Source organism: Bufo gargarizans, chromosome 2 (genome assembly GCF_014858855.1).
Source record: "Bufo gargarizans isolate SCDJY-AF-19 chromosome 2, ASM1485885v1, whole genome shotgun sequence".
NCBI classification, from domain to species: domain Eukaryota; kingdom Metazoa; phylum Chordata; class Amphibia; order Anura; family Bufonidae; genus Bufo; species Bufo gargarizans.
The window spans coordinates 712,927,789-712,946,192 of record NC_058081.1 but is presented as its reverse complement, the minus strand read 5'-3'; the positions used below and the strand labels follow the sequence as shown (position 1 = coordinate 712,946,192).

Genomic DNA, 18,404 nt, shown 5'->3' with positions numbered 1-18,404 from the left:
TCAGGTAGTGGGACTCCTATACTCAAAGCCGATGCACTAATGGAAAGTGCTGCCAAAAATTACAAGGAACCGGCACACCAATACACCCTTTATTACACATAAATGAGGGCGTCATACACAGCCTTGAAACATGATTGATGGCCTTCTGGTGACCCTCAAAAACATTTGGAGCAAGGGTCTGCTGATCTGACCATCTAAAACATTATGGGTGAGGGCCTGCTTCCGCTTTGGTGACTCTAGATAACTTGGGGCCGATCGCACATCCCCGTGACGGCAACGCTCCATTCGGATGTCTACCATATCAACTTTTGATGTTATTGTCAGCGCAAACCATGGTGACTATGGGTAACGGGGAATCAGGGTTCGATTCCGTAGAGGGAGCCTGAGAAACAGCTACCACATCCAAGCAAGGCATCATGCGTGCAAATTACCTATTAGGTATAATTAGGTGAGGGCCTGAGGGTGAGCTGACCCTGTCAAAGATTTTAGGTGCAGGCCTGCAGGTGAGCTGACCCTCTAAAAAAATTATATGCGAGGGCCTGCTGGTGAGCTGACCCTCTATAACATTATATGCAAGGACCTTCAGGTGAGCTGACCCTGTAAAAGATTGTAGGTGAGGACCTGCTGGTGAGCTGACCCTGTAAAAGATTGTAGGTGAGGGCCTGCTGGTGAGCTGACCCTGTAAAAGATTGTAGGTGAGGGCCTGCTGGTGAGCTGACCCTGTAAAAGATTGTAGGTGAGGGCCTGCAGGTGAGCTGACCCTGTAAAAGATTGTAGGTGAGGGCCTGCTGGTGAGCTGACCCTGTAAAAGATTGTAGGTGAGGGCCTGCTGGTGAGCTGACCCTGTAAAAGATTGTAGGTGAGGGCCTGCTGGTGAGCTGACCCTGTAAAAGATTGTAGGTGAGGGCCTGCTGGTGAGCTGACCCTCTACAACATTAGGAGCGAGGGCAGACTAATAAGCATGTTGATATGATGGAAGAGAAAAGGAAGATTCAACCATATACCCTTGTTTGTGGTGGAAGGGGTGCATGGGAATACAGTCTATTAACTACATTAACCCCCTCAGCCCCCCCTAGCTTAAACCCCCTTAATGACCAGGCGACTTTTTACACTTCTGCACTACACTACTTTCACCGTTCATTGCTCGGTCATAGAAGTTACCACCTAAATGAATTTTACCTCCTTTTTTTCTCACTAATAGAGCTTTCATTGGGTGGCATTTCATTGCTGCTGACATTTTTACTTTTTTTGTTATTAAATCGAAATTGACCGAAATGTTTGCAAAAAAAGACATTTTTCAAATAAAACTACATTTCTATATAAATTTTTCTCAAAATGTATTGTTCTACATGTCTTTGATAAAAAGAAATGCATATACCCATGCTGGGTGAGAGAAATATCTCTGTAAATTGACAACTTTGTATAATTTTTTTTTTTTAAGTTGTCATTTACAGAGATATTTCTCTCACCCAGCATGGGTATATGTAAAATGACACCCCAAAACACATTGCCCAACTTCTCCTGAGTACGGCGATACCACATGTGTGACACTTTATTGCAGCCTAGATGCGCAAAGGGGCCCAAATTCCAATGAGTACCTTTTAGGAGGGCATTTTTAGACATTTGGATTCCATACGACTTCTCACGCTTTAGGGCCCCTAAAATGCCAGGGCAGTATAAATACCCCACATGTGACCCCATTTTGGAAAGAAGTCACCCCAAGGTATTCCCTGAGGGGCATGGTGAGTTCCTAAAAATATATATATATATTTTTGGGCACAAGTTAGCAGAAAATGATTTTGTAAGAGAAAAAAAAAACAAAAAACATTTTCCACTAACTTGTGCCCAAAAAAATAATATTCTAGGAACTCGCCATGCCCCTCACGGAATACCTTGGGGTGACTTATTTCCCAAATGGGGTCACATGTGGGGTATTTATACTGCCCTGGCATTTTAGGGGCCCGAAAGCGTGAGAAGAAGTCTGGAATATAAAATGTCTAAAAATTTTACGCATTTGGATTCCGTGAGGGGTACGGCGAGTTCATGTGAGATTCTATTTTTTGTTACAAGTTAGTGGAATATGAGACTTAAAAAAAAAAAAAAATATATATATATTTCCGCTAACTTGTGCCCAAAAAAATTAAATCTTCTATGAACTTGCCATGTCCCTCAAAAGTGATCTGTATAGCGCCGCAGCGATTTTACGGTGTTTTTGCAGTGATCAGAAAAAAATATATTCTGTCACTGCGGTGGGGCGGACTGAACGCAAGTGTGCGCACAAGATCAGGCCTGATCAGGCGAACACTGCGTTTTTTGTAGAGCCTATAGAACATGTCCTATTCTTGTCCGCAATTGCTGACAAGAAAAAAGGCATTTTCTATATAGTTCTGGCAATGTACGGATCCGCAGAATGCGGAAAGCACATTGCCGGTGTCCGTGTTTTGCAGATCCGCGGTGTCCGCAAAACACATACGGACGTCTGAATTGAGCCTTACGGGGGGTGATCAATGACAGGGGGATAATAAATGGTTAATAAGTGACAGGGGAGGGGGGTGTAGTGTAGTGTAGTGTGGTGCTTGGTGCTACTTAATACAGAGCTGTCTGTGTCCTCTGGTGGTCAATCCAAGCAAAAGGGACACCAGAGGAGCAGGTATATCAGACGATGTTAACAAAACAGCATCTGATATACCTTTCAAGGGTTAAAAAAAAAAAAATCGCATCTACAGCCAGCCTGCGAATGATCGCCGCTGGCAGGCTGTAGATACACTCGTTTACCTTCTGATCCTGTGAATGCGCGTTCACAAGAAATCTTGCGTCTCGCGAGATGGCGCGCCAACGAGGAATAACCCGGCCGCCCGCAGGACGCAATCCCTGCGTTAGGCGGTCGGGAGAAGGTTAAAAACAACATATTTAAAGTGCCTTTATGTTCATCCACTCTCCTCTGGTGGAGTCGAGAAGTCAGGGGCAATCCAGGCCTTGTTCATTTTTATAAGAGTCATCCTGTCAGCATTTCCAGGTGACAGGCGGATATGCTTATCAGTTATGATGCCACCAGCAGCACTAAATACCGGCTCAGACAAAACGCTGGCGGCAGGGCAGGCCAGCACCTCCAAGGCATAGAGCGGCAGTTCGTGCCACGTGTCCAGCTTGGACATCCAGTAGTTGTAAGGCACTGAGGGATCACTGAGGACGCTGACGCCGATGCTATGTACTCCTGCACCATCTTCCAATTTTTTTTCCTCCTTGTGCCAGTAGGCCGCGCATCAGGGTGAGGGTGCTGGCGGGGTGTCATGAAAGTGTCCCAGGCCTTGGAGAGTGTTGCCCTGCCTTTGTTGGAACTGCTGTGTGTTCCCCTCGTCTCTCCTCCTCGGTTGTCCAAGGAACTACGGACTCTGCCGCCAGCGTTGTCAGATGAAAGTTTTTGGAGCAATTTTTTCCACAAGGACCTTCTGGTATTGCACCATTTTGCTCGTCCTCTCCACCACAGCAATGAGAGATGAGAAGTTCTCTTTGTAGCGGGTGTCGAGAAGGGTGAACAACCAGTAATCCGTGTTGTCTAAAATGCGTATAACGCGCGGGTCGCTGGAAAGGCAGCCTAACATGAAGTCAGCCATGTGTGCCAGAGTACCAACAGGCAAGACTTCGCTGTCGTCATCAGGAGGATCAGTCTCAATCTCCTCATCCTCTGCCCATCCACGCTGAACAGATGGAATTAAACTTCCATGGGTACTACCCTCTGTAGCGGAGGCAACCGTCTCCTGCTCCTCCTCCTCATCATCCAATTGCGCTGAGAAGACGGACGGAGGGTGGTCTGGCTGTCACCCTGTGTAATGTCTTCCCCCATTTCCACCTCTTCCACAGGCAAAGCGTCGTCCCTAATTGTGAGCAGCGAGCGTTTGAGTAGACACAGCAGTGGGACGGTGACGCTGATAATAGGGTTATCGCCGCTCACCATCTGTGTTGATTCTTAAAAGTTTCTTAAAACCTCACAGAGGTCAGACATCCAAGGACACTCCTCGCTTGTGAAGAGTGGAAGCTGACTGGAAAGGCGACGACCATGTTGCAGCTGATATTCCACTACTGCCCTCTGCTGCTCACAAAGCCCGGCCAACATGTGGAACGTGGAGTTCCAGAGCGTGCTCACGCCGCACAACAGTCGGTGAGCTGGCAATTGTAAGCGCTGCTGCAGCGTTGACAGACCAGCTGAAGCTGTCTGTAACGGTATCTACCATTGGTGATGTCCTTCTCCCCTGGTCAGCGTGGCACTGTAGAGCTTCTCCAGAGACTTCCAAACAGAGTTGCGATTTCCAGTAGCTGGGCATCTCTTACAAGAGCTAGTAGTGATATAGCCGTTCCCTACAACACGTGACGGGGCTGCAAGTAGAGGGTAAGAAGATCAACATTTATTGGTGCCACCCTTGGCCTTATATACCAGTCTCCATGGAAGGGGACCTCCCTTGGGTGGGGACCTGATGGAGAACTGCGTGACAACCACACAGACTAATGGAAATAATCACACAATCCGGGACATTCCCACACAATGTTCCCCCTCTGCCTGGGAGATAATGAGGTCAGACACTGTAGTAACCTAATCATCTCCAGACAGTAAAACCACATTGTGTATAAAGACCCCCATACAGGACGTACAATGTCTCCCCCCTGACTGGGAGATAATGAGGTTAGACACTGTAGTAACCTAATCATCTCCAGACAGTAAAACCACATTGTGTATAAAGACCCCCATACAGGACGTACAATGTCTCCCCCCTGCCTGGGAGATAATCAGGTTAGACACTGTAGTAACCTAATCATCTCCAGACAGTAAAACCACACTGTGTATAAAGACCCCCATACAGGACGTACAATGTCTCCCCCCTGACTGGGAGATAATCAGGTTAGACACTGTAGTAACCTAATCATCTCCAGACAGTAAAACCACATTGTGTATAAAGACCCCCATACAGGACGTACAATGTCTCCCCCCTGACTGGGAGATAATGAGGTTAGACACTGTAGTAACCTAATCATCTCCAGACAGTAAAACCACATTGTGTATAAAGACCCCCATACAGGATGTACAATGTCTCCCCCTCTGCCTGGGAGATAATCAGGTTAGACACTGTAGTAACCTAATCATCTCCAGACAGTAAACCACATTGTGTATAAAGACCCCCATACAGAACGTACAATGTCTCCCCCCTGCCTGGGAGATAATCAGGTTAGACACTGTAGTAACCTAATCATCTCCAGACAGTAAAACCACACTGTGTATAAAGACCCCCATACAGGATGTACAATGTCTCCCCCCTGCCTGGGAGATAATCAGGTTAGACACTGTAGTAACCTAATCATCTCCAGACAGTAAAGCCACACTGTGTATAAAGACCCCCATACAGGATGTACAATGTCTCCCCCCTGCCTGGGAGATAATCAGGTTAGACACTGTAGTAACCTAATCATCTCCAGACAGTAAACCACATTGTGTATAAAGACCCCCATACAGGACGTACAATGTCTCCCCCTCTGCCTGGGAGATAATCAGGTTAGACACTGTAGTAACCTAATCATCTCCAGACAGTAAAACCACACTGTGTATAAAGACCCCCATACAGGACGTACAATGTCTCCCCTCTGACTGGGAGTTAATCAGGTTAGACACTGTTGGTAACCTAATCATTTCCGGACAGTAAACCACATTTTTTTTTATAATGCATTAAAAAGTACCCCAAAATCCACAATATTCCAACAGACAGAGGGGTAGATTTTGAGAAACCGTTGAACCACTAAGTTGAAGACGTGGGCTAGGCATGGGATGTGTGTCAGGTGGCCGAGCTCCAAAGCCGCCACCAAGTTTCGGCCATTGTCAGACACAACCATGCCGTTCTAGGTTGAGTGGCGAGAGCCACAGCCCGGTCTGGTCTCTTATCCCCTGCCACAGCTCTGCGGCGGTGTGCTGTTTGTCCCCTAAGCAGATCAGCTTCAGCACGGCCTGTTGTCGCTTCTCCACTGCAGTGCTACACTGCTTCCAGCTACAGGCTGATGACTGACTGGTGCTGCACGCGGATAATTCGGAGTTGGAGGAGGAGAAGTGAGAGTTAGAGCGACTAACGTAGGTGCTAGCGGAAACCCTAATCGATGTAGGGCCCGCAATCCTTGTCATCGATAGCACCTGTGCCATCCCAGGGCACGACTCGCTCCCGGCCTCCACAACGTTCACCCAGTGTGCCGTCAGGGAAATGTAGCGTCCCTGGCCAAATGCACTTGTCCATGTGTCCGTGTTTAAGTGGACCCTCCCAGTAACTGCGTTGGTCAGGGCACGGGTGATGTTACGGGACACATGCTGGTGTAAGGCGGGTACGGCACACCGGGAAAAATAGTGGCGGCTGGGGACTGTGTAACGCGGGACGGCGCCGACATAAGGCTGCGGAAGGCCTCAGTGTCCACAAGCCTAAATGGCAACATTTCCAGGGACAGCAATTTGGAAATCAGCGCATTTAGTGCTATGGCCTGTGGGTGGGTGGATGGGTATTTGCGCTTGCTTTCAAATGTCTGGGGTAACGATGACCACATGATGGTGCTTGCGAAGTCCAGGTGCAGGGCGGGGGGTATCCAGGCCTGCGCTATCGACAGGGGATTGGCCAGCACGTAACACAGGGGAAGAGGAGGCAGTGGTGTGACCCGCAGACACAGATTGTGGACACAGGCGTTCGGCCAACCTATTACGGTGCTTTGATGCCATATGGCGGATCATGCTGGTGGTGGTGAGGTTGCTAGTGTTCACGCCCCTGCTCATTTTGTATGGCACAGGTTTCAAATTAAAATTATTTTGTCTTCCGCACTTTCCTCAAAAAAGCGCCAGACTGCGCAACACCTACCCCTTGGCAAGGGAGATTTCCCAAAGGGGTGCTCCATGGAACAGTTGCAGGCCTCTTTGGTGTGGCCAGCCTTCTCCCTATTGTCACCCCACTGCCTCTTTTAGTCTGTTGCGGTGCTGCAGAACCCTCCCCCTCTGTACTGCTGTCCTCGCTCGGCTTTCCACCTTCCAAGGTTGGGTCACTGACTTCATCATCCACCACCTCCTCTTCCACTTCCTCACTCTGCTCATCCTCCTGACTTGGTGACCTAACCACAACCTCAGTGATTGACAACTGTGTCTCATCCTCTTGAGACAGTAATTGCGGTTGACTCAATGGCAACTGTGTCTCATCATCATCCACCTCATTACACAATAATTGCCGTTCCCCACCATCATCTTCTTGTGACTGTGGATGCTCAAGAGTTTGGCAATCAGGGTACAAGATCTCATATCCCTCTTCAAGCAGGCTTAGCGAGAAGGCCAAATCAAGTAATGGCGCAGAAAAGAGCTCCTCGGAATATCCAAGTGTGGGATCACTTGTTTGGCCAGACTCTCCATGGTGGGAGGAAGGAATATCAAGACTGGACTTGGTGGAAGACAGGGTGGTGCTTAACCGACTGGAAGCATTATCTGCTGCAATCCAACCGACCACCTGGTCACACTGGTCTGACTTCAAGAGTGGTGTCCTGAGCTGCCCTGCAAACAGACATGAAGCTCGGTATCCTGGATGAGTGTGTTTCTTGTGCTCTGGCAGCAGGCAGTTTCACCGCACCCAGGGCCACGGCCTCAGCGTGCACCATCAGCAGCACGGACACTTCCCCGTCCCTTACTGCTCGTCTTCGTCATATGAAATGTGATATATGCTTGAAAGTCTGTCACACGTACAGTAGCGCAGGATTTGGAAGTGTATGCGCAAATTTAAAAAAAAAAGGTATTTGGGATGTGGAAGCGTCACACAGGAGATATACTGCAGATAACGTCAATGCTGTCCCCAGCGGCTAATAAAAAGTTACAGGGAATGTCACAGGTATTTGGGATGAGGAAACGTTATACAGGAGATGTGGCACTGGTAATGTCGCTGTCCGCAGCGGACACAGTCTACTGAAAAAGTGCACTGGATGTCACAGATATTTTAGGGATGTCCACACGTTACACAGGAGATGTGCTGCCCTCCCCCCTTTTTGCTTTGTAGTTTGTATGGGAGTTGTGGCTGACTCGTATTTGGTCGCGCACTCCTGTGGCCTGTTTTGCGTCATGGGCTGATTTTAATTAGCACGAGTACATAGTTTGCTCAGCATGCATGCTGGTATTTGTAGTCCCTGGATTCATTGGAGGCCATTTTGGCACCATAGAGATATAAACCAAAAGGGGCCCAGCATGCGTGTGGGACCTGCACTTCCTGAATTTCATGGTCGCTGTTATGGCACCCAACAGGTGAGCTGTAGTGTTAGGACCCGTCTTATAGAGATCGCCTTGGCGTGCGGCAGACGGGCTCAAATAACTTTGTACAAAATGTATTTGCCAAGCTTCTCTAAGTTATTAGCATAGCATTGGCAATACAATATACCTGCACTTTACTTGGTTTGTAGAGAGCTGTTGCACCTTGTGTTTGATGTGTATTTTCAGCCATAGCCACGTGCACCTGCGCATTGGGATGTGCTGACCTCCCCCCTTTTTGTTTTACACTTTACACAGGAGATGTGGCGCAGATAATTTAACTGTCCGCAGCGGCGTATTAGATGCTATTTAGCGCAGGATGTGCTAAAAATATATATTGCTGCGGTCACACACAATAGTCCTTAAAAGGACTTTTGGGTCTCTGAAAAGTTTTTCTGATAAAATCTTTTAAAAAACACTCCCTACTAAGATTGTTGCGTGTATCAAAATTTTCAATACGATACCGGGATTTCAGTTTTTCCCATACTGGGCTGCGCTTCTGCGCAGTCTAGTATCTCTGAACATGAGCGCGCTGCTATCGGCGCGCTCATGTTCTCTCAGCAGCACAGGGAGAAGGAAGCTGTCCTCCCTCCCCCCTGTGCTGCTGCCGCTGCCACCAATGAGAAGAGAGGGGCGGAGGAGGGGCGGGCGCACTGCGCCACCAATGAGACGAGAGGGGCGGAGGAGAGGCGGGCGCACTGAGCCACCAATGATGGGACTATTCCCACACAGAGCGGCGCCCAGCGATGTCCCAGCACTCACCATTAGTCCTGGGCGCCGCTCCGTTCGCCCGCAGTGCTCCATTACTGTCTCCTGCTCCACATGCTGCTGATTACTATCGGAGCGATGGGAGGAGACAGCAGCTTCACTAGTGGGCGTTCCTTCTTCCTGCGCTGCGATTGGACAGCGCTACAGCCAGGGAGAAGGAACGCCCACTAGTGAAGCTGATGTCTCCTCCCATCACTCCGATAGTAAGCAGCAGCTGTGGAGCAGGAGATGAGACAGTAATGGGGCACTGCAGGTGAACGGAGCGGCGCCCAGGACTAATGGTGAGTGCTGGGACATCGCTGGGCACCGCTCTGTGTGGCCTGATAGTGAAAGTCTAGAGTCCCATATAAAAGTAGTCAGTCAGTCTTTAACACATAATACAGGAGGCGGGTGCCGGCAGCAGAATCGCATTGCCGGCACCCTGCCCCTGACAGGGAGCTGCGATCAGCGGCAGTTAACCCCTCAGGTGCGGCACCTAAGGGGTTAACTGCCGCTGATCTGCCAGTACCCGCCTCCTGTATAAAGGGGCCATTATCATTGGTGGCACAGTGCGCCGGCCCCCCTCAACCCCCCATCCTATTAAAATCATTGGTGGCAGTGGGCACAGGGTCCTCTCCCCTCCCCCTCATTGGTGGTGCAGTGGCAGCTTCTGATCAGAGCCCCAGCCTGGGGCTCCGATCGGTTACCATGGCAGCCAGGACACCACAGAAGCCCTGGTTGCCATGGTAACATCCCTGATGCTGTGTGCACAGAGCAGCAGGGACAGTGTGAAGTCCTATTCACCCTGATAGAGATCTATCAGGCTGAATAGGACAAGGGATGACAGATCCCAGGTTCTAGCCCCTAAGGGGGAAATAGTTATTAAATAAAAAGTGTAAAAAAAAAAAAGTAAAAAAACCCCCACCAAAATATGAAGTATAAATCACCCCCTTTTCCCAATTTCACATATAAAATATATAAATAATAAACATATTACATATTGCCACATCAGAAAAGTCCAAACTAACTATTAAAATATTTTTTTAAAAAAATCTACGTGGTGAACGCCGGAACAGAAAAAATAAATAAAAACGGCGCGATTCGGCATTTTTTAAAATGCGGAATGCACGTGGCTTTTCTGGTTTATTTTTTTCGCGTGGTATCGAGTACCGCAATACTTTTTCATGGTATCGAAACCGAATAAAAAATTTTGGTATCGCAACAACTCTACTCCCTACAGTCTTTCCCTTCCTATGCTCAACTCTCCCTGACTAAGACTGAGCAGAACACGTGTCATCGGGTGCTTTATAGCACCCAATGACGCGTTCCGGCCAGCCAATCACTGTAATGCCAGTAGCCCTCAGCATGTCTTTCCTATACTTCGAGTAACACATATTACTGGTGTCTGTATAATCATATATTGTGTCTGTGAATACAGCAGTGATATGTAGATGATCGTTCTGAGCAGATGTCAGTGTGGTGAAGCTATAGTACATAGTGTATATGATATGTAGATGCTAGGACACAGCTCTGCCCTCAGCATGTCTTTTCTATACTTATAGAGTAACACATATTACTGGTGTCTGTATAATCATATATTGTGTCTGTGAATACAGCAGTGATATGTAGATGATCGTTCTGAGCAGATCTCAGTGTGGTGAAGCTATAGTACATAGTGTATATGATATGTAGATGCTAGGACACAGCTCTGCTCTCAGCATGTCTTTCCTATACCTATAGAGTAACACATATTACTAGTGTCTGTATAATCAAACATTGTGTCTGTGAATAAAGCAGTGATATGTGGATGAGCTTTCTGAGCAGATGTCAGTGTGATGATGCTGTAGTACATAGTGTATATGATATGTAGATGCTAGTACACAGCTCTGCCCTCAGCATGTCTTTCCTATACTTCTAAGATAACACATATTTCTAGTATCTGTATGATCATATATTGTGTCTGTGAATACAGCAGTGATATGTAGATGAGCTTTCTGAGCAGATGTCAGTGTGGTGAAGCTATAGTACATAGTGTATATGGAGATGCTAGGACACCGCTCTGCCCTCAGCATGTCTTTCCTATACCTATAGAGTAACACATATTACTAGTGTCTGTATAATCAAACATTGTGTCTGTGAATAAAGCAGTGATCTGTAGATGAGCTTTCTGAGCAGATGTCAGTGTGGTGAAGCTATAGTACATAGTGTATATGGAGATGCTAGGACACAGCTCTGACCTCAGCATGTCTTTTCTATACTTATAGAGTAACACATATTACTAGTGTCTGTATAATCAGATATTGTGTCTGTGAATAAAGCAGTGATATGTAGAAGAGCTTTCTGAGCAGATCTCAGTGTGGTGAAGCTATAGTACATAGTGTATATGATATAGGAGATGCTAGGACACCGCTCTGCCCTCAGCATGTCTTTCCTATACCTATAGAGTAACACATATTACTAGTGTCTGTATAATCAAACATTGTGTCTGTGAATAAAGCAGTGATATGTAGAGGAGCTTTCTGAGCAGATCCGTCAGTGTGGTGAAGCTATAGTACATAGTGCATATGATATGTAGATGCTAGGACACAGCTCTGCCCTCAACATACTGATGTCTAGCCTTGACAATTAAGGGTTAGGGGGGGGGGGGAGTGTTACAAGGCAGTGCTCAAAGGATTCAGCCCCACCTCCTGGTGCTCCAACTTCTCATTTGCATATGAATAAAGACGCTGATTTCTCTGCAGCTGTTTTTTGCTCAGCATGATCAGCCCCAACAGCCAGTGTGTGGTTTACTAGGGTTGGTTGATCCTGGAAACCTTGTACCTCTGGACATCTTCTCCCTTTCCTGGAGAGTTCTCCACTTGTTTCCTTCACTTCTTCTCATGTCCAGCTGTTTAAGATCAGGCAGGGCAGCCAGTGTACTGACAATCAATCCTTTTTGGCCTTGACTCGCCTTATGTCATGTTTTATTTGATCTTTAAAACTAACATTCTGGATCTGGTTCTATGGAAGGGAGTGAATTGCAGGCCCTCTCTTCGCGAGACCCTTAGCTCAGGATCCTTCCCGACTGTGCCTTAGGATAGTTCCAGCCCTCCTCCCAAAGATGCCCCCGATGCAAATAGAAATCAAGAAATATATTGACCTTCTTTTCCACCATCATCTTCAGCTCTGCTGCCCTTGGATGTTAAGAAATAATTTGCCTGTGACTGGAGAGATCTAACCTTTGGGCAATCCAAGAGACTGTCCAGTATTTTGGTGTCAGGAAGAGACTAGCAGTTAGTAGAGCGCCCTTGGAAAACGGATGAAGGAGGAAAATGCCTCATGCTATACTTTGGATGGAATTCCGAATCCTGACGTATTCATGCCCACCCTACTAGATCTATCTCGGCTTCATGGGCAGTAACTGGAGAGATGCTGTTGCAGGTGACTGTGAGCTTCAGCCCGAACCTTCATAAAACATTACAAGTTGGACGTCTGAGTGCGTTGCCTTTGGCACAAGTGTCTACAGTGCTGCTGTGCAAGACCCCCCCCCTCCCTGAGGAACAGGAAACTTTGCTTACCTGAAATTGTCTTTTCCTTGAGTCGGAGGCAGCAGTATCCCGATGGATACAATTATCTGCAGCTATCATTGACAGGTTTATGTCACAGCTGTGGGGGAGCTGCCACGGTTGTGAGGTCTTCCATGTCTACCATTTTCTGCTTTCTACTTTTTAGTAGGGTTTGTCCTTTCTCAGGAAGGAATTGCTTACCCAGTGGTGCCACCTCGGACTCAAGGATAAGAGAACCTCAGTTAAGCAGATTTTCCTCAGGCTGATAGTCTTCAAGAAATGGTAGAGACAGAAAATTAAAGGGAGCATTAACATTCGGAAGGGGACCAATCCTTTTTTCAGTCCTGCTTGCTGATGGTTTATGGTTGCTTTCCTGATTTTTTTTGTAATCTGTTCATGCGGCTTGTCCAGCGTTCTAAAAAAGACCATACGTTTAGGAGATGGAAAAGTTGCAGAGCAGCACAAATGAACCTCCGGACCCAGCCCGGAACGCACCAGCCACGTCAGGACCACAGATCCACAGCAGTCCCACAGTAGTAGATAACCAAAGGGTCACAGCAGCATGGCCGCGGTGTCTATTTATTGGAAGCCAAGAGTGCACACACAAATAGGTACCACGTTTCGGCTACGCCTTTATCAACTATACAAGTACTAAGAATTGGCAGTCGTATATACACATAAATGACCTCTCCTGTTACACTAGAGCCAATCAAAGGAGGTTCAACCCAATCAACACACGTGACAGAACCGGCCCAAACTGCAGTCAGGCTGTCTGATTCCTAGTAAGATAAATGTGTACCCGATACCACATTGAATCCCATCAAGCGTTATTGGGCATGTCAGTGACGTCACCGCATCGTCATATGGGCGTGCCGCCGTCCAGGGCACCTCATATTGCCAATCAGCGTGCGCATCCAATGACAGAAGTCACGTGAGTCACGCGTCATCGAATCACGTGACCGTCACATGACAGGCGCAAGGTCCTACATCCCCCATATGCAAAACAGAAATACAAAACCTTCAGTGGGTCCTGTGGTGGCAACATGAGGTGCCCTGGACGGCGGCATGCCCATATGACGATGCGGTGACGTCACTGACATGCGCAATACGCTTGATGGGATGGGATTCAATGTGGTATCAGGTACACATTTATAGGAATCAGACAGCCTGACTGCAGTTTGGGCCGGTTCTGTCACATGTGTTGATTGGGTTGAACCTCCTTTGATTGGCTCTAGTGTAACAGGAGAGGTCATTTATGTGTATATACGACTGACAATTCTTAGTACTTGTATACTTGATAGAGGCTACTGCGTAGCCGAAACGTGGTACCTATTTGTGTGTGCACTCTTGGCTTCCAATAAATAGACACCGCGGCCATGCTGCTGTGACCCTTTGGTTATCTACTACTGTTCCTGGGACTGCTGTGGATCTGTGGTCCTGACGTGGCTGGTGCGTTCCAGGCTGGGTCGAGACATTTCATTGTGCGGTCTTTTTTAGAACGCTGAACATGCCGGCCATGCTGCTGTGATCTATTTGTTATCTACTACTGTTCCTGGGACCGCTGTGGATCTGTGGTCCTGACGTGGCTGGTGTGTTTCGGGCTGGGTCGAGACATTTCATTGTGGGGTCTTTTTTAGAACGCTGAACATGCCGGCCATGCTGCTGTGATCTATTTGTTATCTACTACTGTTCCTGGGACCGCTGTGGATCAGTGGTCCTGACGTGGCTGGTGTGTTTCGGGCTGGGTCGAGACATTTCATTGTGGGGTCTTTTTTAGAACGCTGAACATGCCGGCCATGCTGCTGTGATCCTTTGGTTATCTACTACTGGTCCTGGGACTGCTGTGGATCTGTGGTCCTGACGTGGCTGGTGTGTTTCGGGCTGGGTCGAGACATTTCATTGTGGGGTCTTTTTTAGAACGCTGAACATGCCGGCCATGCTGCTGTGATCCTTTTGTTATCTACTACTGTTCCTGGGACCGCTGTGGATCTGTGGTCCTGACGTGGCTGGTGTGTTTCGGGCTGGGTCGAGACATTTCATTGTGGGGTCTTTTTTAGAACGCTGAACATGCCGGCCATGCTGCTGTGATCTATTTGTTATCTACTACTGTTCCTGGGACCGCTGTGGATCAGTGGTCCTGACGTGGCTGGTGTGTTTCGGGCTGGGTCGAGACATTTCATTGTGGGGTCTTTTTTAGAACGCTGAACATGCCGGCCATGCTGCTGTGATCCTTTTGTTATCTACTACTGTTCCTGGGACCGCTGTGGATCTGTGGTCCTGACGTGGCTGGTGTGTTTCGGGCTGGGTCGAGACATTTCATTGTGGGGTCTTTTTTAGAACGCTGAACATGCCGGCCATGCTGCTGTGATCTATTTGTTATCTACTACTGTTCCTGGGACCGCTGTGGATCTGTGGTCCTGACGTGGCTGGTGCGTTCCGGGCTGGGTCGAGACATTTCATTGTGCGGTCTTTTTTAGAACGCTGAACATGCCGGCCATGCTGCTGTGATCCTTTTGTTAACCCATACATTTAGGGGGAGATTTATCAAACTGGTGTAAAGCAGAACGGGCTTAGTCGCCTATAGCAACCAATCGGGAGCTGTGAAATATGAAAGGTGGACTCCGATTGGTTACCATGGGCGACTAAGCCAGTTCTACTTTCCTCCAGTTTGATAAATCTCCCCTTAGTGTTTTGACCAAATGTGAAAACTACAAATGAGATTAGACAGGTCTCACCTTGCAGTAAAAGTAGCGGCTCACAGCCTCCTGGGACCAAGGCTCCTGGTAGAAGTCGGCTCTCCTCTCCTGCTCTGGGTTCCCCACCACATCTGTCATAATCTAATAAGTGGAAGATCTGTTAGTAAGTCCACCACCGTGAGAGAAGCAGTGATGACCCAGGAAAGGCAGTGCCGCCATGCTATACAGTTCTCATGACAGCTTTACAGACATACAGCCGGAGAGGGCTAGAAGAACAACCATCAATGTTGTTACCTTGAGGTCTCTGCTCTGGGACAAGAGCCAGTCCTGGATATAACCCTTTGGATCTCTAGAGAAGCTCAACATAAAGTCTCGTTGTATCTTCAGTTGGTTTATGGATTCAATTGTCTCATGAATCTAAAAAAAAAAAGTCAGCAGTGTAGATCCAGCAAGTACCCCAACAAGTCATGATGTGAGAGCCTCGCACCGAGAAGACGTGTGGTAAGTCATCCCTGATGAACTGAAACTCATCCTAAAACCAACCTGGGTGGAAGGGGACTGGCACAGAGGTTCAGGTTATGCTGCCATACACAGTAGATATGCTGCCATACACTCTCCCCTAACATTGGTGGTCGAGAGAGATAGGGATCGATGTTTCTGACTTCAGAATGTTCAGAACTCATGCATCTTTGGTCAAGCATGCATGTGTATGGAGGGGAGGGTCAGGAGATATAACTGTTGAAAGAACGTTCCAATGTATATGTCCAGCTACGTGTGCTCCACCAGAAGTCATCTACTGTCAGCCCATTGTACGTGACAGGACTTACAGCTCTGCGATGTTCATGTTGATCATGAGCAGCAGATTTCAGCTCTGCCGAGAATATTCCACCTTCACAATGAAGCCGCTATGCACATGAGATGGAGGCCACTCATTAGATTTGCCAGTAGCAATACCACGTTTGGCCAAACACAACATCCAAAAATGAAAGTGTTATTTCTCTGACAAGGACCAGAACACAAACGTCAAGTGACGACGGCTAAAAATCAATGTCAAGCTCTGGATACCCTGTCAGACAGCTGTCAAGCAGGAGGACTTAATGGCCGTTGATCTGCCCTTACTGTCCGCCTGTATGATATTATACAACTAAGATTACAGTCAACATGTCCGCCCCACCGTTAGGATTACTGTCGCCACGTCCACCATTCAGATTACCTTATTATCCAGGGCAGAGATCTCTTGCTGGTTGGCGGTGGATAAGAGAAAACTACTCATCTGTCCCTTTAGTGGATCTTCTACTTCCACGTCAATGTCATAGCAGGCAGTTTTCTTTTGGTCAGTGGGATCCACACTATAGGGAAGCATAGGTTAGTCATGGAGATATTTTACTGGGCATTTACAAAGTATTCACACCCTTCACTTAATCCGCATTATGTCCTGTCACTGCCCTATCACAGATAACATTCACCCTAGGATTGTGGACATCTGTGCACGGTCACAGAAGTATTCACACCCCCAGGAGCTTGATTTCCTTTCATCATCCACAGATGTTTGTAGGATGTGTTTGAAGTCCACCTGTGGTAAGTAGGCTGGATGTGGGACGGGACAGGGCCCAGTGATGGCAGTGGTAAGAAAAAGAGCCAAGGACAAGGTAGAGCCAAGGAACAGTCTGTAGATCTCAGATTCTGGATCTGAGAAAGGTAAAAAAATAAAACTTCCTGCATCATTAATGATCCAAGTGAATTCAGTGATGACCCAAGGAGGGGGTCAGGGAGGTGACTAAGAGCCAACGGTCACCTCCATAGGTGAGAGAAACTGCCAGGATGACATGCTCGTCTGCTGCACTGCACTGACAGAAGACGCGTGACAGCCTGCCCAAAGACACTTATAGGATTCAGAAACTGAAGCCTAGACCAGAATGCCACGTCTGGAGGAAACCAGGCCCCATTCATCACCGGCCAGAACTACTGTGGATCAGGAGCGGAGAGATCAGTCAGGATCGATGGATGAATGATTTGAGCAAAATCCAGAGAAATCCCCGGTGATCTCCAGAGCTTTGGAATCAAGCTGCCATAGACTTCTGTCTCTGATGGACCCATGATGGAAACAGAGCTTGAGCGAATCCCTCTGACTGTGATAAGAACATCTGTTTTTCTATTCGGAGTGGCATTTACCTCTTATTGCAAGGAGATCAAGTGTAATGTAATTGAGTGCGTATGGACACAAATCCCCAAATCAGCGAGGAGGTCATCAGAACCCATCAGTATGTATGGTGGAAGAGAAGATTGCCAGTGAGAAGAGAGCCCAAGATTAACCCTTCACATCCAGTCCTGGGGATATTGTGCAGATATAGGAAGAAGGAGGTGACTCAGAGCACAAAATAGGAAAGCCCACCCAGTGCCCAGCGACCCCGACCATACTAATTTGAGCAGTTATGTGGGATTGCCCAATCTGAGAACTTCTCACACTCCCCTATGGAGCAGCTCCAGACTCTGGTGCAGAACTGCCCTGATAGCAGTGTGCAGCACATAGAGGAGGTTCGGCATGGATGATGTATAACAATGATGAACCCCTTTTAATGAAAGAATAATGTGGAATATGCAGCCAGCTGAATCCAGAGATGGCTGCCTGCAGCAGCTGGTCCCATCGCCTCATAATTCTTGCTGGGATGGAAAAAAGTAGAGGACACGAGAGATCTCTGACTGTAATGCCAGCGGACTGTAGAAAAGAGACCAGGTGACGGAGGACTGGATAGAGCGGACTGTAGAAAAGAGACCAGGTGACGGAGGACTGGATAGAGTGGACTGTAGAGAGGAGGTCAGGTGACGGAGGACTGGATAGAGTAGACTGTAGAGAGGAGGTCAGGTGACGGAGGACTGGATAGAGTAGACTGTAGAGAGGAGGTCAGGTGACGGAGGACTGGATAGAGTAGACTGTAGAGAGGAGGTCAGGTGACGGAGGACTGGATAGAGTAGACTGTAGAGAGGAGGTCAGGTGACGGAGGACTGGATAGAGTAGACTGTAGAGAGGAGGTCAGGTGACGGAGGACTGGATAGAGTAGACTGTAGAGAGGAGGTCAGGTGACGGAGGACTGGATAGAGTAGACTGTAGAGAGGAGGTCAGGT

General features: G+C 47.9%; 1 protein-coding gene across 1 annotated transcript in view; it reads right to left on the bottom strand.

The window, feature by feature from the left end:
* Window positions 1–18,404, bottom strand: part of SMARCD3 (SWI/SNF related, matrix associated, actin dependent regulator of chromatin, subfamily d, member 3) — a 47,484-nt gene that overhangs the window by 7,833 nt on the left and 21,247 nt on the right. Inside the window, exons 6-8 of the mRNA XM_044277722.1 lie at window positions 16,495–16,630; window positions 15,576–15,698; window positions 15,321–15,422 (exon numbers count right to left, since the gene is read on the bottom strand). Of these exons, the coding sequence (XP_044133657.1) occupies window positions 15,321–15,422; window positions 15,576–15,698; window positions 16,495–16,630 (361 nt within the window). The remainder of the gene's footprint in view (window positions 1–15,320; window positions 15,423–15,575; window positions 15,699–16,494; window positions 16,631–18,404) is intronic.